This window comes from Vollenhovia emeryi, unplaced genomic scaffold (assembly GCF_000949405.1).
Source record: "Vollenhovia emeryi isolate VEMERY1.0 unplaced genomic scaffold, V.emery_V1.0 DF939401.1, whole genome shotgun sequence".
Taxonomy (NCBI): Eukaryota; Metazoa; Arthropoda; class Insecta; order Hymenoptera; family Formicidae; genus Vollenhovia; species Vollenhovia emeryi.
The window spans coordinates 195-22,195 of NW_011966965.1; the positions used below are offsets into that span (position 1 = coordinate 195).

Below are 22,001 nucleotides of genomic sequence, written 5' to 3' on the forward strand. Positions count from 1 at the left end.
CTCCTAGAGGCTCTCTACGTGCACCGATCGAATTCGAATTCGAGAAGGAATATGCCATCCGATATCACTCTTCGTACATGATCAATCTATGGTCTGAGGGAAACTATCCTATAATAAATAAGCATGAACCATGAAACCTGTAGAGTAGAGACGTATGAGAAGTCGACCGATCGAATTCGATCGTGCACGCGATCGCTCCCCAGTAATAATAATGCTCAATGCTCAGTCTAGATATATTATGTCTATGGTCGGCTCAGTGAGAGACTGAGAGCCGAGAGCCAAGAACAAGACAAAGAAGAAGCCATATGGCGGTATACAACCGATTACAACCTACGTGGAGCTGTTACTCCAATTACGTCAATCTTGTTACCTGTCGAAGTGTGTCAACATACAATGGTATCGAATTACTTTCGAGATGTCGTGAGCGTTAAGTATAATCGGAAACATGATAGACATATCGAATACGGCACCGCTGGTTTTAGAACGAAGTAAGCGCAAGTTTTTCTGGACTCGTCGACACTTGTTGATTTCACCATGCAAAACCGACATATTGATTGAAGAACATTTATTATTCAACTCACCACAACCTTTCGTTGAGAATTTAGTATCAAACTCTTTATTCATTTCATTCTTCAATATATATAATATAATGTGAGAGAATGTTTTGTATATTTGACATGATTGTTCATAAATTAATTATAGGTCGGATATTTTGGAGCATGTTTTATACAGAATGGGTCTGCTAGCTGTATTACGATCCAAAGTAAAAAAAGGTGACGAACATAGTGTAATAGGACCTAATACTGAAGCTTCAAGTCTTTTTTGTTTAAGAAACAATTAATACTCACTAATTGTAAGACCTGCGTTTGACTCTCGACACTTTTCTCCTATTAATATAGTTTCAATATCGAAAGTCTCACAGTTACAATTTTTTTTTAATTTATGAATAAATATTTTACAGCTGCTGTAGGTCTAATGATTACCGCAAGTCACAACTTAGAACCTGATAATGGTATCAAGCTCGTCGATCCAGCTGGTGAAATGCTCGAGACTTCTTGGGAAACGATAGCGACTGATTTAGCAAATGTGCAGGACTGTGAAGTGATATCAATGTTGACCCTTATATCCACAAGGGAAAATATCGACTTGTTGGTACCGGCCACAGTGATAATAGGAAGGGATACTCGCCAAAGTGGTCCTAGCCTGTTAAACGCTGCGCTAGCGGGGATCAGAGCTTTACATGGAAACGTTATGGATTTAGGATTGGTTACTACTCCGCAATTACATTACGTCGTGGTGTGCACCAACACTAATGGTACCTACGGCAATCCTACATTGCAGGGCTACTATTCAAAACTGGCTGCCGTGTTCAAAAGCATACGAGGTACCGAGACAAATAACAGAAAGTACACGAACGCATTGCAGTTAGATGCGGCGAATGGCGTTGGTGCTATCGCGGCGAAGGAGTTTCAGAGATACTTGGTGGGTGTGCTAGATATCAAGCTATTTAACGACGGAAGCAGGGGCTTGAATTATATGTGCGGCGCAGATTACGTTAAAGTACAACAGACACTGCCTTTGAGTATCCCATTCGAGACAAATATCAGATGCGCCAGCATAGATGGGGACGCCGATAGAGTGGTATATTTCTACATAGACAAGAATAACAAGTTTCGTCTCTTGGACGGAGATCGAATAGCGACACTGGTGGCCGCATACTTTAAGGAACTATTGGAAACAAGTGGCTTACCTTTACAATTAGGCTTGGTGCAAACTGCATACGCCAATGGTGGCTCAACCAATTATATTTCAAATGTATTGAGAGTCCCGGTGGCATGCGTACCGACTGGCGTAAAACATTTGCACAAGAGGGCACTGGAATTTGACATTGGAATCTACTTCGAGGCAAATGGACATGGCACTGTTATCTTCAAGGATATCGTTAAGGAAACCATTAAGCAGCATGCCGAGAACGAAAGGCTTTCGGCGGCACAAAGAGTGGCCTCTACAAAATTGAGGGATGTAATAGATTTGATAAATGAAACGGTCGGTGACGCGTTGAGCGACATGCTGCTAGTCGAGACCATATTGCACGCTAAGGGCTGGGATATTGTCGAGTGGGAAAGAAGTTACGACGATCTCCCGAATAAGCAACTCAAAGTCCAAGTAAAGGATAGAAATGTTATAACAACAACAGATGCAGAAAGACGTTGCTTGACTCCCGTTGGCTTGCAAAAAGAGATCGACAAGATTGTCTCCAAATATCCAAATGGTCGATCTTTCGTCAGGTATTATATTTATATATACAGGGTGAAGAAAAAGTATGGAAACCCTGAAAAATCTCAAAAAATATAAGTTTTACAGAAAAATGTTTCAGACAAAAGTTGTACGGTTTTAAAAGGGCTTATAATGGTAAAATTAATTTTCGAAAAAAATAAATTTTTTATGATTATATGGAGGTCGCCGCCATTTTTTTATGGAACCCCCTATTGTTTATTATATTATCTTATTCTATTAATTAATATGAACAACTTTTGTCTGAAACATTTTTTTATTTGCCTAATACTTTTTGAGATATTCAAGAGAAAATTTATAACTTTATAAATGTTTAGCTTATGATATCTCGATAACTGTTTGTCAGAGGGAAAAGTAGTACAGGACTTTTTTACCTGATTTGGTCTCAGAAATATGCTGTTGCAATAGTGCTCCAATTATGGAAAATTTTTGTGTATTGTACCATCCATTGATAAAGTTATAAATTTTCTCTTGAATATCTCAAAAAGTATTAGGCAAATAAAAAATGTTTCAGACAAAAGTTGTTCATATTAATTAGTAGAATAAGATAGTATAATAAACAATAGGGGGTTCCATTTAAAAAAAATGGCGGCGACCTCCATATAATCATAAAAAAATAATTTTTTTCGAAAATTAATTTTATCATTATACAGGGTGTACCTAAACTGGCGATAAATATTTTAATGACAAGTACTTTGTAACATTTTGAGACGAAAATTCTAATACGATAAAGTCGAGGCTATAATAGTTTTCAAATGGGAACAGTTTAAACATCTCGAATAGCAAAGCTAGAATTTCGCGCGCTCAGGGATGACAAAATGGGCAGTGATTAAGGTGCTTTCTTGAACCACACATCTTTGACATTAATGAAATTAGTGTAAAAATGTATGCAAGAGTTTTATTAAGAAACTATTTCTGTTTATTTGCAATGAATTTTAGAAATAATTTAAAATGTTTTTTTCAATAGTTCAAATCGATATTGATTTGTGTCAACTGTCATCAGCATATCTATTTGGTTAAATTGGTAAATCTCCGCAATGACATTTGTCGCAATTTAACCAAATAGATGTCAAAGACGTGTGGTTCAAGAAAGCACCTTTATCACTGGCCATTTTGCCATCCCTGAGCGCGCGAAATTCTAGCTTTGCTATTCGAGATGTTTAAATTGTTCCCATTTGAAAACTATTATAGCCTCGACTTTTTCGTATTAGAATTTTCGTCTCAAAATGTTACAAGTACTTGTCATTAAAATATTTATCGCCAGTTTAGGTACACCCTGTATAGCCCTTTTAAAACCGTACAACTTTTCTGAAACATTTTTCTGTAAAACTTATATTTTTTTTAGATTTTTCAGGGTTTCCATACTTTTTCTTCACCCTGTATATATTAACTCACGGACAGGTTTCCGTTCAACCGTAATGTATGATTTGCCTGTTTTGCAACTTTTTACCTCAAAAACTACTGCTCGAAACGAAAAATGGCAAATAACTTCATAATTTATTTTTTCGACGACTTTCTTGCTATGGTATTTTGATTCGCGAATTTCAGGACACCCTGTATATATAAAGTCCCCTATTATGAGATAGCGGAGTTTCTGCTAAACAAATAGGCATCATCTGTTGGTTCCATTATTAATTTATTGCCCTTGGAGTGAATTTGTTTGGGGAAAATTGATTGTTAGATCGTATAATCGTTACGAAAAAATATTTGAATTTGGACGTTGAAAACCTGCTCTCATATTAGAATCTTATCTCATAATAGAGGACTTTCCTTCATATATAAATATATACACATCTTTGTATCTTGAAATACAAAACTGAAACATCTTTCGTTTCTCAGAAGCTTATTGAAAGAAAGAACTTAAATGTACATATAAAAACTACTACGATCAAGTAAATTCAGTAAATTAATAGATTCTCTTTTCAGGCCCTCTGGAACTGAAGATATCGTGCGAGTTTATGCAGAATGTGAAAATTCATCGGACGTTGAAAAACTAGCCGTAGGAGTAGCCTCTCTCGTGTACAGGTTTGCGGGCGGTGTTGGACCAGAACCTAATTTGTCGTGATAAGATTGAAATCAACCATATATGGTTATATATAACCAGAAAATAACGCTCAGATGTTATACTCGGTGCTATGTGGCGAATTTGATATATATTGACTCTGTTTTAGTGCTTAAAGACTATAGATGAAGATATTTTGATGTAAAATAAGTACTTTGATTTCATAAAATATGCAATATATGTTTATGCTACAAATGTGATGAAATACTAATATTTTATCGGTCAAGAAATTTATATTTTATTATTAACAGAAAACAGCGAAGTAATGGGCTACAAGTCTTGTCTGCACATTATATTTTAACTTCGATATGGAAAAGAAAAATAGTGTACTTGCATCATACATCGTGCTAAAGCAATAACTGAAATTAATTATTAAGAATTCAGATTCTTTTATTGTACTACATTGTGGTTTGAGTATACGTTATAGACAAATTATTAGCTTTGTTCAGGTTCTATAAATTTACATTGTTATTTATGTATATTTAGTAGTTTATCCTTAAAGCTAACAAACTGTCCACAAATCACAGTCTGGCGTTAATTTTATTACAGAAAGATGATAGAAAAAATGAATTTTTTATATTTTACACGCTAACGATGTCACTGTTTATCAGTTTTTAATTTAAAAACGAGAAAAAAATATGAAAAACGATATATCCTAGTTTTATATTTAATATATGTATCTTAGTAGATATTTATATTTTTAATAAAAATCATATACAAAAATATTCAGACTCATTTCTCATCTTTCTTTGTTGTACATATATTTTGTATCAGGAAAAAAAACAGGAACCAAACAGAATACTATGAATTAAGGAACCATAAATGGTTAAGTAAACGTTTCCATTACGTTTGGCTTAAGCTTAAAGATGGAATTGAAAATAAAAGAGCCACTACGTATCGCCATAAAGTTTTATTATTGTTAAAAAATTACCTTGTGACATTATATTGTTATCGATGGTTATGGATAACAACGCAATTTATACATTTATACATGAGAATGCACAATAATCGATAGCAATCCCGTACTTTACTTCCTGTGTGATTTCTTATTTCTCGTTACAAGCAGCCAGGCATTATTATCCGTCTTCAAACTCTCGTCTCCCGAACGAGCAAACGAGTTCACTGACAGTGAATGCTCCTGGGGATAATTAGCGGTTCCCATTGAGTTCATCTCAATGTCCATCGGTTTGTCCTCATCCGGTTTGTAATCTATTAAAAAAATTATCTTATTATATGGAACATACTCAAGGCATCCCACTGAAATGTGGGCTTAACGAATATGAAGCTAGCTTATCGTATATTTGCATGAACGCCAGATAAAATCGATGAAATCGGAGAAATTATTGGCAATCGGTGAAGTAGCCGTTACACGTTACTTCACCCTCTTTGCACGAATTGTGTATGACTTTTTACGATTCCACTAACTTACAAGATTGAGCTCGAGTGCGATATGAAATAGAGTATACATATATCTTGTATTTGACAGAGATTTCATAAAATGAGAGAGTGCACTTTTGGGAGGTATAACAAGAGACATAATGTATCTCGATTAAGTAGTTAATAGGAGCGCTGTACAGGTCGACAATTTGAGAAAATTTTCTACGACTTTCTTCCATTAACATCAAGATACAAGCTGTTCCGGGGAACATGATAGCGTGTCGTACAACGTGGCGCTTAGTCTCATCACGAGGTACGAGCGGAATTTTAAAATTTAATCTGCGGAACGAGATTCGGCGGCGATAACGATATTAAAACGAACGATTCGCAAATTACGATAGCAAAAATTAACCAGTATGCGTTCTTTTCAATTCACGCATCGCATTCGGTTTTACCTCGCACTCTAATTCCATCTCATGAAATACCGATAAACGCAGTTAATTTAACGGGAATCACGACAGGCTTCAACGTGTTGTGAGGTACAATATATTAACCCATTTTTTTAATCTGTTGGAAGAATTGTGCTATTTTGTATTGTACCGACAATTTGATATTTATACATATACGTAGACTAGTCCAAACACAAAAAGAACACTGACTAATATGACCATATTAGTCAGAGATATTAATCTCGTGTAATTTTGAATTCATCAAGTTGTATAGAAATATCGTTTGTATGGCCATCAGATGTGTCTGTAGCAATAAGAAATACATTCCCCGAAAAGCAAGTGAAAGAAAAGAAAGGAATGAGAGACATTTAAGCGAGGGAAACAATGTAGATCCGCTTTAATACTGATAGAGGTCTAAGGCCGGTATTCATAGACCGTTCTTATATTTAAGATCATCTTAAGTATACACTTAATGTGTTTTTCATCGATCACAGAGCCGTAGTGGCCTCTTAAGACAACACTTGAGATGATTTTGAAATAAGAATCGATTATGAATACCGGCCTAAGTGAACAGTTACATTAGTTGCATCTTAACGAGAGTTGCTTCGCGGAGTGCACATGGACAGAGATGGAATTAGAATTGATGCACTTCTTGTCGCAATGCGCAACACGCTGAGAGATCATCAAGAAGAAAATGCGGCCGATCTCCTTAAGACGCGCTTCGACGGTTCTTTTCTTTTCTCGTTTAACAGCACGTTTTTGTTCGACCGGACATTCTCCATTCGCACTTGTGGAACAGTGATATAAGGTGTGATATAGGTTGGTAGGACCCGCCCCCCCCCCCTCCCCGGAGAGATAGGCGCTCTTGGATTTGTCTCAACAGATAAAGTATAAAGGTTCGCACGCGTTGAACATACCTTTTCCTGGTTAAATTCAAAGCACGCCAGCTTTGAGCGCAAACGCAATTTGTGGCGCATTATCCACATATCGCAGGTTGCTTTATTCGCCGATCGCCGCATCTACGGGTAGCCACGCATAGCGAGAGTAATCGTTGTAATCGGTTTCTTCAATAATCGCACAGGTCGACATGCCGCCCGCCGCCACCAGGATAACGTGTTCGGCAACGCGTTCACCGCACGTTCACAAATCGGCGTTTCAGTACAGGCCTAACTAAGTAAACTGCACCAAGCTGGAGATTGACTTGACGTTTTGCATTGTCATCGAATTCTTTGTGCTCCTACAATCACCCAACGCATCTCTCGACGTTTCCCACGTTTCAAGCTATTAATCTAATTTATCCCGATCCTCTGGCGTGCGTGTCAAGTAATACATTTAAGTTACTCGGCCAATAAATGAATCAATTTACTAGTTACTTACTATTTAATACGCATGCCAAACGATTGGTGTAAACTAGGCTGCTAAACGGATTCTCACACCATGTGAAGATCGTTGAATACTTTGCACAAAAAGATATAATCATTCTCGCGTATGGTTCGACTAATCCTAGAAGTGGCTCAAGATTACAATGCAGAACGTCGTCGAATTAAGAATTGACATTAAATAACAGTTGCACGCACGCTGATTATTACTAATTGGCTTGCTCTGCTCGCTCCTACGAATGACACAAGTTGATGCATTAGATGGACAACTAATACTCTATACCCGATGTCGATGTCGTGCTGTAACTTGACGGTTTCTTCTACGAAGTAACTGAATCAGCGTTACGTAATGTCAAAGCAAAGATTATACTTTGACGCTCATAATAAAAGTAATGTAAAAAGATGAGACAGAGAGAAAAATTAAGATAAAATTGAAAATATTACTCGATGAAATAACATTCTAATTGTATAGCGACATACGTTGGCAATTAGTAAATAAGTAAACTTAGTGGCGATTTTATCTCGCATAAAAAGACTGCAAGAAGAAGCGATAAAGTATATATTACATTATTATAGACTTCTTCGTAAAGATTACTTTAGGGCATTCACATTTGCACTTTATTCATTTTATATAAAGGTACATTGTGATAACTGCTATCCATTCTCTGCCTTATAAATGAACATTTGGAAATATTATTCAAGTTCTTATGTGTAAAAAAAAGATTATACAGCAGTATTATTGTAGCATAAGTCACCTTTCGTAGAATTAACGTTATAAGATACAACAAAATCAAATCTACACGAACATGGGTGTTAAGACAATTAAGTTGCGGAAAATATACCCATGCTAGACAATCATCGGGCTTTATCTGTTCGGTATAGAAAAAAGACAGTGAGAGGGGAAAAAATTCAAAGCAAACTGCACGAAAAGTGTAATTCCGAAAAATCTCTTCAAACATATATAATAGGCTAACGATAGCGAATTTACCAATAATAAATTGATTAATCGATCAATTTATAAATTGATCCATGATGTATTTAAAAAAAAAACTGACCTTAAATTCAATTAAATGTTTGTATATCATCTGTTAATAATCTTATCCTTACCATTATACGATACAATTAAACGATATTAAGTTCTATTGTTATATAGTGTTCGTTATAGTAATCGTGGACTCTTTCAATGGCGAACGCAGTGGGCAATTCCTAGGTAATCGAGTCCGATAAGCGAGTGTTCGCTGCTAAAAGGCGGTGAACTTTCGTTCACAATTTATTTTTTTATTTTTTTTTTCGTTTTTCGGTCGCCTTTCGCATGCGCTAGCGCGCTTAGTACACTTTTAGTACCTCGGTGGCATCGCGTCTGCCGGACCTGGGAAGCTAAAAGGTCAGAAAAATGAAAAATCGCAAAATTAATTACGTGAACGCCTTGCTGTGCAAGGAGCAAGAGGAAAGTATAAGATGTAACACTGGCGTGCGCGATCATCACGGGACGCGTCCAGATGCGGGATGGAGGTTGCAATTCCGATTGACGGCGGTGTGGTGTTAAAGGAAACTTGCGGACGTTTTATTTTTTTTTGGTGCCACGTCGCAGCGCATATAACGTAGATTTGTCGTGAAACACAGCTACCAGATCTGGGCGTTTTGTTCCATCGTTGTTATGACCGAGTCTGTTCATCTGTACATTGGCTAAATCTATCCTTTCGGCTGACGTTCAGGAGAACCAGACTTTCGTTTTCGAAATTCTTTTACAAAAAGCACGTACATCGCAATCGCTCGGCGCATCGTGGCATACTGTGTACAAAATCTCCAAAACAGGTCCAATTTGTGTAAACCTGGGACAACGTAATTATACAATCGTAGAGCTTGAAACGGCTGATGAGAGCAAAACTCCCACCCAGTTCTGGCTAACTGTCATACATGTAAGAAACTGGTCGATATGCCGCAATTGTGCACTTGTTTCTCCATGCACCGGCGCAAGTACATTTGAAAAACTGATTCGAACTCGGTGGAAAACAGAAGAGTCTCGAGTCTCACGGTTGTCGAAAGACCTCGGTCGGATATTTGCCGCTGGGCGCAGTGGCTTACGACGCAACGCATTTCTTTTCTAGCTTTTCGGAACGAAGCGTCTTTCGAATCGGGAAAGCGTCTCCGGTCGCGTCTCAGAAAATTCTTTAGAGGGCGGGAGAGAGAGCGAGTGTGAAAGAGATGTGCATTTGTAGCTTCGCAGGCTGCAATTTTGCGATACGCAGAGGCGCGGTAGCGGTACGTTCGCGGCGGTCAGTTTTGTACGCGCGGCGAATGTGCGGGAGGTGCGCGAGGTCGAAGATTCTTCCACGAGAAGCGTCTCCGGAAACTTTCGCGGAGCATCCTCTGCGCTGCAGGGAATCGTTCGCAGAAGCCAGCCGCGTAATCGGAGATATTACTTTGCTTTTCTCGTGTTCGCGGGAGAAATTCCCGCCTCTCCGAGCGCATCTCGCCATTACGGGATTTGCCGCAGGCTGATCGCATGGCGCGTCTTGGACGGATGCTCGTGCTCGAGAAGTTTCATCGCGGAGTACGTAAAAGAAGAGAGGCGTGTGTATCATAAATATACCGTCGCGATGATCAACAAGTCCTCGAATCGTTTCAAATCGCATGCTGCATAATTACGTAAAGAATATAAAAGGTTCGCAATTCTGCAGGAGACTCCTAAAATCATAAAACAATAATTTATCTTTTCCTCTTACGGCTATCTCTTTGTGAAAATTAGGGCTTTCAACGGGAATATCCGAGTTTTCTTGTGAAATGAATGTAACTTGTAGGATACACGTCGGATACTCGCTCTGAAAAATTTCATATATAACGCATGAGTTAGAAATACATATGCGATCGTTAGATCCGCAGGACTTTCAGCCGTGGAGTGATTATCAGCCTCTGTTCTTTTTTACACTCATAAGATAAAAACGTCGGCTCCCTACGCGTATACCGGATAGAAGTAACGACTCGTATACGCAGGAGCAGCACCGTAACCCGGTAAGAATGAACACGCCTCCGTGTGCAGCCGAGTGTCGCGCTAAGTGTCACACCTTATACTTTTACAGAAATATTCAACCTGCATCGAGAATCCGCATGTAGAAATTGCATCTGTGTATTATACATACAATCGAGGCAAGAACGAGGAAGGCTTATGTAGCGCAAAGGAAGAGTAAAGACGCCAGATTGACAAGCGTACGCAATAAGGATTTCCTTCGCTTCTCAAACGTCACCGTGTTATTGTTCATAGGTCGCAGTTTTGTCAATGAAACAAAATCAGTGTACAAGATACGTTAATGAAGTGCAACTTACCGGCCACCGCCACGTGGGGGACCATACGCGTCTGGTCTGTCATATCCCTCAGCGTAACTGCAACGTAATGGATAAGATATCGTTAGTCGTGTGAAGCGACAAGACAGAGATTTCCCTTTTAGAGGTTTCTACTCCCAGCAAACACAGATACATAACTGTTACATTGTCATAATAAAACGGAGGTAACAAGTAATATAACGTACGCGTTACATGTAACGTAGTAATATAACTGTTATACAGCAGTTATAAAAGTCGTTGAAATAATTGTTGTTATATAATTTAAGTTATTTTAAATATTACTATTACATTACGATTACATCGCGAAATGAAATCGACGTTACTTTCGACGATTCAATGTCGACTTGATATCGTTTCAACATCGATCGACAAGGCATTTCTCGCTGGAATTAGTTGAACTCCGATTGCTAACGTTTTGGCTCCTTTTTACAAGGCTTTACGCTACTTTCGAATGAATAAGCCGGTAAAAGTAGGTACCGTGTATGTACAAATTTATATAATATTTCTATACAGGGTGAGGCAAAAGTATGGAAACCCCTAAAGTTTTCGAAAACTATGCATTTTAGAAACAAATGTTTGAGACAAAAGTTGTATGGTTTCAAGGGGGACATAAGATGGTATCATTGGTTTGACCTTGGATAGTCGTTTGAAGGTTACATGAAGGTAATCTTGAATTTTTTGAATGAAAACCTGCATTTTTATTATATCATCTTTTTTTCTATTAATTAATTGGAACAACTTGTGTCCGAAACATTTTTTATTTGTCTAATAATTTTCGAGATATTCAAAGAAAACTTGGCAACTTTCTCAATAATCATCATACGATATCTCGATAACTGTTTATCGTGAGGCAAAATGATACATGACTTTTTGACTTGATTTGGTGTCAAGAATATGCTGTTGCAATAGTACTCCAACTTTGGTGAACATTTGTGTACACATCTCCTCGGAGTTTTCATGTATACGCAAATGTTTATAAAAATTGAAGTACTATTGCAACAGCATATTCTTGACACCAAATCAAGTAAAAAAATCCTGTATCATTTTTCCTCACGATAAACAGTTATCGAGATATCGTATGATGAATTTTGAAAAAGTTGCCAAGTTTTCTTTGAATATCTTAAAAAATTATTAGACAAATAAAAAATGTTTCAGACGAAAGTTGTTCCAATTAATTAATAGAAAAGGATGATATAATAAGAAATGGAGGTTTTCGTTTAAAAAATTCAAGACGACCCTCATGTAACCTTCGAACGACTATCCAAGATCAAACCAATGATACCATCTTATGTCCCCCTTGAAACCATACAACTTTTGTCTCAAACATTTGTTTCTAAAATGCATAGTTTTCGAAAAATTTAGGAGTTTCCATACTTTTTCCTCACCCTGTATAATATAATTATATAATATATAATATATCTTATATATCTATTTCAATAACATTAACATAACTCTTGTTATATTACTAGTATATAACACAGTGATATAATAGCTACAAAAAATCACTTAGGACCACGGTCTTACATACAGGTCCTTGAACTCATTGTCAGCCAAATTTTAGTGGTGGGGGTAGGTCGAATTTTTAAGCCAAAAATCGTTCGTCTCTTGGCCACGAGGGTCGCTGCGATACTGTAGTGCAGCGGTAGTAGGACAGAGACACAGATATAGAAACCGTGATTTCTATATCTGTGTCTGTCCTACTACCGCTGTACTACAGTATCGCAGCGACCCTCGTGGCCAAGAGACGAACGATTTTTGGCTTAAAAATTCGACCTACCCCCACCATATGAGTTGCAAGACCTGTATGTAAGACCGTGCTTAGGATCAATTTCACAAACGTTGGTTAACCAGAGTTCAGTCAACGTCCTATATTTTTCTATTTTGTTATCTAAGAAGAGACAGATAATCAATTCAATAAAATTTGCCACTTGGGTTGACAATAAGCTCACTTTTTTAATATAAAGAAAGAAAAGTTATACAACATACACATAACTACCGTATAACATCTGTTATATTATTGACATATACTTACCATATAACATCTGTTATCTCTTTCTTACATAATAGCTATGTTGTGTTTGCTGGGCTCATTTCTCGAAAAAAAATTCCTCGAGAATTCGCCTGATTTTTCAAGGATTTTGGTTGAAACTTCCAGGCAAAATTATAAGTCTTTTCAGTTTTATGCAGATTTAAAATAAATTTAAATATTGTATAGGGTTATTCTTATCACATTCACAGTGTGCATCCAATATTTACACAACCATAAAGAGAAAACCAAAAGTAGCAAAAATGTTGAAATAAAACAAACTTGGCTCTCACAAAGCAGACATTTTATATAATTTAGATTCTTATTTCAAAGAAATACAAGAAAATAAAATTAAAAATGGAATGGTGCTTGGAGCATTGATTACCGCTCTTAAACACATTTATAAGTTTTCTGTCACTTTGTTAGTAACTTGGTCGTTTGGATAATTCTCGATTATTCAAGAAATACAAAATAAAGAGACAATTTCAACAAAAATCCCCTGCTTTCCAGGTAAAAAAGAATTCCCTGAGAATTCCAGGTTTTCCCAGTAGTAGACACTCCTTATTATGGTTTATTACTTACCCGCCGGCAACCGGTGGATATCCACCACTGGGCACAGCACTGCCGGGTCTTCTACTAAACATATCAGCTTGCGGTCCTGGACCAGTGCTGTAACTAGGTGCTCCTGTGCTATAGCTAGGTCCAGTGCTCATCGGCCTGTCAAATGGAGGCATATAATTACTGGGAGGACCGTCCCTCCTCTCGTAGACCATTGTAACTCTCTGATTTACTCCCCTCCCAGACCCACCCATTATATCCCCTGTTGTTGTACACAATTTCATTCCGTTAACTTATTCTTTATTCTATTTTGGACGCCACCGTTTAATATGTTTACTTCGTATTACTCGTTAACATACAGGGTATTCGAAAAGAATAGGACCCCCCTATTATCTCCAAAGTACACACTTTCACGGAAAATGACCCGAATACGTTGTAGGAGTCGTGAAGTACTATCGTTTGGTGACTTTGAAATTGGCCTTGAGGGTCATTTGAAGGTCAACTTTGATTTTTTTAAATGGGAACCTCCCTTTTTGATTCCGGATTTAAAAAGGGCAAACAATTTTATGTTTAGTTCAGACACGTTGTCGTATCAGTGGTCAAAGTGACCCCTAAAAAGGGGGTCTATTTAAAAATCAAAGTTTACCTTTAAATGACCCTCGAGGTCAAGTTGAAGCGAGGGGGAAACCGCTGAGGGCATTGTGGTGTACAGATTTGCGGCATTACTGGGAATTACTAGGCATTATTAGGCATTTTTGGGCATTAGGTCTTGCTGGGGCATTATAAAAATAAGATAATAAGATAAAGTAATGCCCACTAGGCATTAGTGGGCATTGGTGTACAGCCCGGTCTACAATGAGTCGTTAGTCGTTAGTCAGAAGTCGCAACTATATGTTGATCCTTTTCCTTTCTGGGTAGAAGAAAAAGGACCGACATATAGTTCCGACTTCTGACTAACGACTAACGACTCATTGTAGACCGGGCCTACAAGATTTTGGTCAACGGTTTCCCCCTCGAGTTCAAGATTAGCAAAAAATAGTAACTTATGACCCCTACAACTTTTATTCGGGTTATTTTCCGTAAAAGTGTGTACTTCTGGAAATAATATAAAGGTCCCATTCTTTTCACACGCACACGCACGCGGGTACAAAATATAGTATATTGTACGGAACAGTATGGTATTAGTAAACTGAATAAAATTGTGTGAAATCAGAAATCTGAATAAATTATCTCTCGATGATCAAATTTAGCCTAGATTCTTAAAAATAGGAAGTTTGATTGTCTACACTGAAAATTGCACGATTTGAACTTACACGTATAATTTATAATTAAAAAATTGGCTCGTTTCAGTGCCGACTTCAAACTTTATATACAGGGTGGTCAATTTAAGTGTGGACATGATAATATCTCGAAAACTATGCATCGGATCAAAAAAATGGTCGAAGTAAAAGTTGTTTGTCTCGAAGGGGCCTATCCATTGGAACCAAAATGGATCCCCACCCCCACTCGCTGAGGGGGGAGAGGTAACTTTGAAATCTTCAATGAAAACCCCTATTTTTTTACAGCAGATTCCCATTATTCCATAGTAACGAATGAAAGTTGTTATCGAAATTCTTTTACGAGACGCGACACATGGAGTTGTAATTACAGAAATTAAATTTTACGGAAAGTGCACGACATGCACTTGATGAAAAACGGAAGTCAGGCATGTTGAATTTTTTTGAAGAAATTGCATTCAGCATAACCCAGGAACAACGACGTGGACGTAGCAGTATTTACTCCAACTATTTTTTTGATCCGATGCATATAGTTTTCAAGATATTTCCATGTCTACACTTAAATCGCCCTTTTCGGTTTTTATCGATTGTAGCGCCATCTGTTGAAGAAAATGGTACAAATCCTGAGCCTATTTAATATATTTTTTTCTGGAGAATCCAAATCTGCAGTTAAAAAAAGGGGGTTTCCATTGAAGATTTCAAAGTTACCCCTCCCCCCTCAGGGGGTGAGGGTGGGGATTCAATTTTGGTTCCAACGGATAGGCACCTACGAGACAAACAACTTTTACTCCGACCATTTTTTTGATCCGATGCACAGTTTTCGAGATATTTCCATGTCCACACTTAAATTAACCACCTTGTATAGTAAGAAATAATCTTCGACGTAAATAGAAAAGATTTTCTCACATGTGTACGTGTGTGTACTGACAATGAGCTGTTCTAATGAAAAAAAGTTAACATAAGATTGTACAGTATAATGTAGATTGTAGATGATTTCTAAAATTGCTATATTCAATAATAGCGCTGTACGATGAAAAATACTTGTTCAAAATTATTTAAAAAAATTAATATATACATATATAATTATATCTTGAATTTTTTAAATATGCGTCTATTAATAAGAGGTGCTAGTATTAAATCTACATTTTACCGTACTTGAATTAGTCCTAAATTTAATTAAATCTAAGTCATATTTATCTAAGAAACTTAATATTGTGTAAACACAAAATTCATGATATACGTGAAAAATGTTTTTCATGAATAAAAAATAAAGTGACTACATTATATTAAATCTCCAAGATTGTATACAGGGTGTCAAATTCGTTTGTGACCGTTCCAAAAATTATGGTAGATTGGATCAAACTGATTGTGAGAAGAAAAGTTATATACCATAATTTTTGGAATGGTCACAAACAAATTTAACACCTTGTATATATAAATTATCTAATTGAATGTATAATTGAATGTCGTATACAAATTTTACAATTGAAAACTGACTAATATAGCTCAAGCTGCCCTCTCAAACCAAAAGAGAAAGTGTTCGCACAATTCGACGTTTTTTTTAATAAAAGAATGGTTCTCAGAAATTGTTCTCAGCTTGTAGCACTCGCCGCGTTCTTCGATTTGAGAGACAACTTAGCGGAAGATTTAAAATGTAATAAAATTGAAAATACGATCTCATAGATTTGAGAAAGGAGCCAAAAAATTATAGTAGCTACATTACCAGTGACTCTCATCATATCCCACATCAGTGTACCCAGTTCCATACCCAGTAGTGGCAACAGCGCCACCACCGTTTCTCATCGGTCCAGCCGCACTTCGGTCATAATCGTTTCTTGCTGTATAATCAACCGTGCGACTGGCACCAAAATTATCAGTACGACCGTAATCTACTGGGCCAGGAGCGCCACGATTGAAATCTCCAGCCATGCCACCGCCAACTACTGTAAACAACACAAGTATTAAGATTCTGGATTACATCGGCGTCTTGTGTTTATGTCACTTAAAAAGTTTGTGCGTTCCTTTCTCATAGAGGTCTTATCGCGAGAAATTAAAAGCTGGATGAACTAAATAAATACGCGTGTGTCAAACAAAAAAGTACAAATACTGACTGCAGTACGTATCAGGTGAAATGTATAAAAGTACAACTGAACATTTTAAAGACTCTCTAATTATCTCTTCAAAATGATTATAGCACAAAATGCAAGTCAAACGAACCGAAAACGATCTTTTATCTCTAAAGCCAAGAACATCTATATTTATAACGTCTCAGGTAGCTAGGGAAATATTCCTCCTCCAGTTTATGTGTTAATCTACAGCTGCTCTTCTTACTGAGCTATCCAGGCCCACACTCGATATTGCCTAGCAAACTCCATTTCACCAAATAAAGAAGGAATAATATGCTAACAGTGCGACTCCGGTACGATGCTCGATATCTCGCTCAAAGAGGGACAAAGTCACATACTTTAGAAGCTGCACAAACACCAAACACCACGATTACCATAATCTGTTCGAGCACCGAAGTCGGCGCGGCCGTAGTCAGCCGTTCGCCCATAGTCCGTCGCGCCGGTCGGCCCGTATCCTCCTACGGCGCCGGCAGCCGGGCCGTATCCACCGCCCATCCCCGGTGCCGTCGAGGTGTAACCCATCGCCGCACCACCCACGTTCTGACCGTAAGCCCCGCGATCAGCATAGCCCGCGCCGAAGTCCGCCCCACGGCCGCTAAAGTCGCCAGCCCCGCGATTGTAATCGGTGTACCCGGTTGCGACGCCACCTGCAGCAGATCCATCGTAACCAACGAGTTGGATCGGAAGAACTGCAAAGCACGCCGAGATATAGAATTGGTTTTTTAGTGTGTTATAATACATTGTGTCAAAGTATTATGTCATTCTTTTCATTCCAACATACTATTTTCTCAAGTGGCTCAACGTCATATTATCAGAGATCACCAAAATGACTTTTAAGGCAAATTCCCCGTTTCTATTCATTAATGTAGAACAGAGACAGTGAACTCTATACCATACTGGAAGACCTACTGCCCTCTTGAAGAAGATGGACAGAATGAGAACATATTACAATATTTGCAATAACAATTTAGATATTGAATATTAAAATCGAGTAAATAAGAGCCGGCGTGTAAGAGTAAACACAGAGACGGCGTGCGGCGAGGAGTGGAAGCGGCGACGTCGCGTCACACGGGCGACACCACGCTATCTCCTCGCCGTGCACCGCCAGCCGATACTAAGGCCTGCTTCGACGATGCTAGAACTTGGTCCAAGTTTCGAGAAATGGGTAGCCAATCAACTTGCAGCTCTTACGGAATAGCTCCAAGTTGAGTGGCTACATATTTCTCGGGACTAGAACTTGGACCAAATTCTAGCATCGTAGGCACAGGTCTAGATAGAGTGTGCCGTACTATGGCTGTGTTTTGCCAAACCTCTGCTTAGCTAAGCGCACGTAAGCGGCGAACGCTTGCTTACAAATATTTGACTGGACAGACCCACACAGCACAGAAAGATTGCAGGAAGATTGCAGAAATGTTACATTGCAAGATTGCAATATTGCAGCAACGTTGAAATGTCCGCCCTCGGAAAGATTGCAGTGCAACATTATAGCAATGTTGCAGTGCAATCTTTTTGGAATAATTTGTTGCTGTTGTACATAAACAGAGAATTTACTAATTACATATGCATCCGGGCCTTTTTCAATACACAGCAAGCTATTGCGAAGCAACCTAAGGAGATTATGTCGCTTCGCAATAGATGGAGATTGCGAGCAACACCGCACCGATCAAGTACTTAATAATTCGCGCATTATTGGTATCAACAAAAATAACATTATAAAATTCTCGTAATTAGAAAAATTTTTTAAATAGAAAATATAGTATTTTTATTATTTTTGAAACATTGCTGCAATATTGCTATCGAAAGTTTGCAATTTTATATCCCTGCAATGTCTCTGCAAAATTGCAACGTTTCTGCAATGTAACTGCAACCATCTGTACTGTATGGGGAAGTGCTGAGGCTGCATTAAGCGGCACTGCAATCGAAACCGCTACCAAACGAGCGGCTTGAGCACTTTCCCCGTGCCGTCTCGGCACGCTCTTATTTACCCGACTTTAATATTAAATATCTAATTTATTATTACAAATATTGCAATACGGCGTCCAACTTTTTTGTTCATTTCAATCTGTTTTACCTTCCCAAGATGATATTCACAGACTACGTTTACGCGTCACCCTTAATCGGCTTTAATAACATCTGTAGTTATAGAACTGGCCAATCACAACTATTCCTCAGAAGAATGGAATGACTGTGATTGGCCAGCCCCTTAATTACGGATGTTATTATACCCAGTTATGGTGCCTTGTAAACATAATCATAGAAAACTACAGAACACCCTGTGTATAGTAAGATAGAAAATAGTTGGCCAATCACCCATACAGCACAGATGGTTGCAGTAACATTGCAGAAACGTTGCAATCTTGCACATTGCAGTGCAATCTTGCAAAGACATTGCAGGGATATAAAAACTTTGCAAACTTTCAATAGCAATATTGCAGCAATGTTTCAAGAATAATGAAAATACTATATTTTCTATTTAAAAAATTTTCTAATTGCGAGAATTTTATAATGTTATTTTCGTTGATACCAATAATGCGCGAATTATTAAGTACTTGATCAGTGTGGTGTTGCTCGCAATCTCCATCTATTGCGAAGCGACATAACCTCCTTAGGTTGCTTCGCAATAGCTTGCTATGCATTGAAAAAGACCCGGATGTATGTGTAATTAATAAATTCTCTGCTTATGTATAACAACAAATTATTCCAAAAATATTGCACTGCAATCTCTCTGAGGGCGGACATTTCAACGTTGCTGCAATCCTTCAGAAACGTTGCAGCAATGTTGCGCAACGTTGCTGCAATATTGCATTCTTGCAATGTAACATTTCTGCAATCTTCCTGCAATCTTTCTGTGCTGTGTGGGCAGAATTACTAGAAAGAGACTGTAATTGGAGCCATTTGTCTGCCTCACTCTGTTAATCCTCTTCAAGAGGATAGGTCTTCCAGCGTAGTATACAGTTCGCTGAGCAGGAGAGAACAAAATAAAAACAAAATATGAGACACCAATAAAGTATTAACGACGATAACGCTACGAGTGTAACGCAAACGCGTACACGTGCGGGGGGGGGGGGGAGGAGGCGATATAGACACTCGAGAAAAACTAAATGAGAAAATAGTCTTGTCGGAATTTATGATACTGAGGCGTAAACAATACTAACCTCTTCTATCATTGTATGGTCCAGGACGAGCGTCTCTACCACCGTCTCGTCCCCCCCTACCACCTCTCATTGGTCCACCTCTTCGGTCGTCCCGGCGACCTCCTCCGCCTCCGCGTGACTTTCCAGTCGATTGTTCCACGTTGATCGTCGCCCCCTTGAAGTTGGAATTGTGGAGCGCCTTGATCGCCGCCGCCGCGTCTTCCTCTCGTGCCATGTGGACGAAGCCGTATCGATTCATCACATCGCACTCGGTCACCTCGCCGAAGCGCAGGAACAATTGTCGCAGCTCGTCGTTGCGACAATTCTCCGGCAGCCGGCCGACGAATATTTTCGTCTTCCTCTACGAAAAGCGAAGTATGGCAATTATGCGCAACGCACATTACCGCCGAAAGTCGAGAATTGTGGACGCTAACGCAAATTTATAAACGAAACAAGACTGCGTGAACAAACCAAGTGTGATTTAAAAATGTGAGACTTGTATCTCAGAATCCGACCATACGTACTTGTTATAATCGAAAGTATGGTGTCTGTTCGAGATTTTTACTATCGCTCAGTCGTGTTGAAACGAAATTTTACAAAATGTACGAAGCTACAATAATGTAAAATATGTACACTGAGCATATCATTAATGCCAATCAACTAATTAAACTGTTATTATAATACGTAACAAAATGAGAGGATTTGAGACCCTAATCTTCTATTCCTCAACGAGATGGTACAAAAAGATAATAACTACGAAGAATACATAATTGTTTATTATCATCTTACCGGCTGATTAGATGACACCATCTGAAACAAATGTTCACCAAGTTAATGCACACGTATGTACAAGTGCATGAAACAATTTTTACACTTTTATTTCTTTTATGCTGAATAATTCATTCACGAGTGCAATTATAACGAAAAGAATTGTACCGATAAACATTTTTTACCGAAAACTTTGTATCCCGCTTTATCTTTCAATTTTTGTTCATTTATTTACGTGTAAACGAACCAAATGTGAACATGAAAAAAACACTCAGTTTTAGTTCGGGAAATACAAATTATACATAATAATAAAAAGTATGTATATTAAGGTATTTTAAAGATAACATAAACTAAATTATTTTCCGAAAACTATCTCGTATTTATCGACTAAAAAGTAACGCGTTCTTCAACAAATATTGTCAATTTATGTAAGTTGTTTACGATTTAATTTCTATCGCTTGTGGTCACTTCCGAAATTTCCCTGGCTACGGTTAAATGGCAGTCTCTTTTCCATTGTCAAAATACCTCGGTGAAAACATTCACCATGCTCATCGTTGCAGCCATATTATTGAACGTTAGCTCTAGTTTTCCTGGCACTTAAGGAGGTTGGTTGCCCAAATAAAAATGAATTCAAATTTATAGAAAAAATATATACATATATTAAAATGATAATATATACAATATATACATATATGTATGTAAAAAATGATAAGAATTTTATAAAAATAAGTGCAAATAATTCTATATATAAATCAATTAGAAATTAAAGAGGCCGTTTTTAGGACCGGGCATAGGTGTAAGTAGCCAGTTAAATTAAATTATTTAAGTGAATTCATATATATATATTCACTGACGATAACACTTCCACTTACGGGGATTAACCTGTGTTTTAAGACTAGTATGTAACTGGCGCACAGGATAAGTTGGAAAAGAATACGGTATATGAATTCACTTAAATAATTTAATTTAACTGGCTACTTACACCTATGCCCGGTCCTAAAAACGACCTCTTTAATTTCTAATTGATTTATATCTTAAAGGACCTATGTTAAAATTGTAGTAATTCTATATACAGGGTGGGCCATTTTAATTTATACAGTCGATTTTTTAAAAAACTAAAAGAGATATGAAAAAATGTTTCAGACAAAAGTTGTATGGTTTCGAGGGGGACATAAGATGGTACCATTGGTTTGACCTTGAAGAATTAT

General features: G+C 37.8%; 2 protein-coding genes across 5 annotated transcripts in view; one reads left to right on the top strand and one right to left on the bottom strand.

The window, feature by feature from the left end:
- Positions 1 to 203: 203 nt before the first annotated feature.
- LOC105557938 (phosphoacetylglucosamine mutase) lies at positions 204 to 4,668 on the top strand. Of its 2 annotated transcripts, none has more exons than XM_012005354.1 (4): positions 204 to 488; positions 703 to 773; positions 962 to 2,288; positions 4,222 to 4,668. In XM_012005354.1, exons 1-4 carry the CDS (start codon positions 394 to 396, stop codon positions 4,358 to 4,360), a joined length of 1,632 nt encoding a protein of 543 aa, XP_011860744.1. In that variant the 5' UTR covers positions 204 to 393; the 3' UTR covers positions 4,361 to 4,668. The 2 variants fall into 2 exon arrangements, with proteins under 2 accessions (XP_011860744.1, XP_011860745.1); XM_012005355.1 differs by having other exon boundaries at positions 469 to 488; positions 703 to 853.
- A 586-nt stretch (positions 4,669 to 5,254) lies between these two features.
- LOC105557939 (RNA-binding protein 4.1) overlaps positions 5,255 to 22,001 on the bottom strand; it is a 19,282-nt gene continuing 2,535 nt past the window's right edge. The window contains exons 2-9 of one of the 3 annotated variants that reach the window (XM_012005358.1): positions 20,815 to 20,835; positions 20,047 to 20,386; positions 17,284 to 17,580; positions 16,489 to 16,705; positions 13,513 to 13,647; positions 10,887 to 10,943; positions 7,101 to 8,939; positions 5,255 to 5,566 (exon numbers count right to left, since the gene is read on the bottom strand). In XM_012005358.1, the coding sequence (XP_011860748.1) occupies positions 8,900 to 8,939; positions 10,887 to 10,943; positions 13,513 to 13,647; positions 16,489 to 16,705; positions 17,284 to 17,580; positions 20,047 to 20,386; positions 20,815 to 20,835 (1,107 nt within the window). In that variant the 3' untranslated portion in view covers positions 5,255 to 5,566; positions 7,101 to 8,899. Of the gene's footprint in view, positions 5,567 to 7,100; positions 8,940 to 10,886; positions 10,944 to 13,512; positions 13,648 to 16,488; positions 16,709 to 17,265; positions 17,581 to 20,046; positions 20,387 to 20,814; positions 20,836 to 22,001 lie in introns of all 3 variants that reach the window. The other 2 variants (XM_012005357.1, XM_012005356.1) reach the window with 2 other exon arrangements.

Coding starts and splice junctions, on each gene's coding strand:
- LOC105557938 (XM_012005354.1), top strand. CDS start 394: ATGGTATCGAATTACTTTCGAGATGTCGTGAGCGTTAAGTATAATCGG. Junction 489..702: donor ACCGCTGGTTTTAGAACGAA/GTAAGCGCAAGT, acceptor AATTAATTATAG/GTCGGATATTTTGGAGCATG. Junction 774..961: donor ACGATCCAAAGTAAAAAAAG/GTGACGAACATA, acceptor AATATTTTACAG/CTGCTGTAGGTCTAATGATT.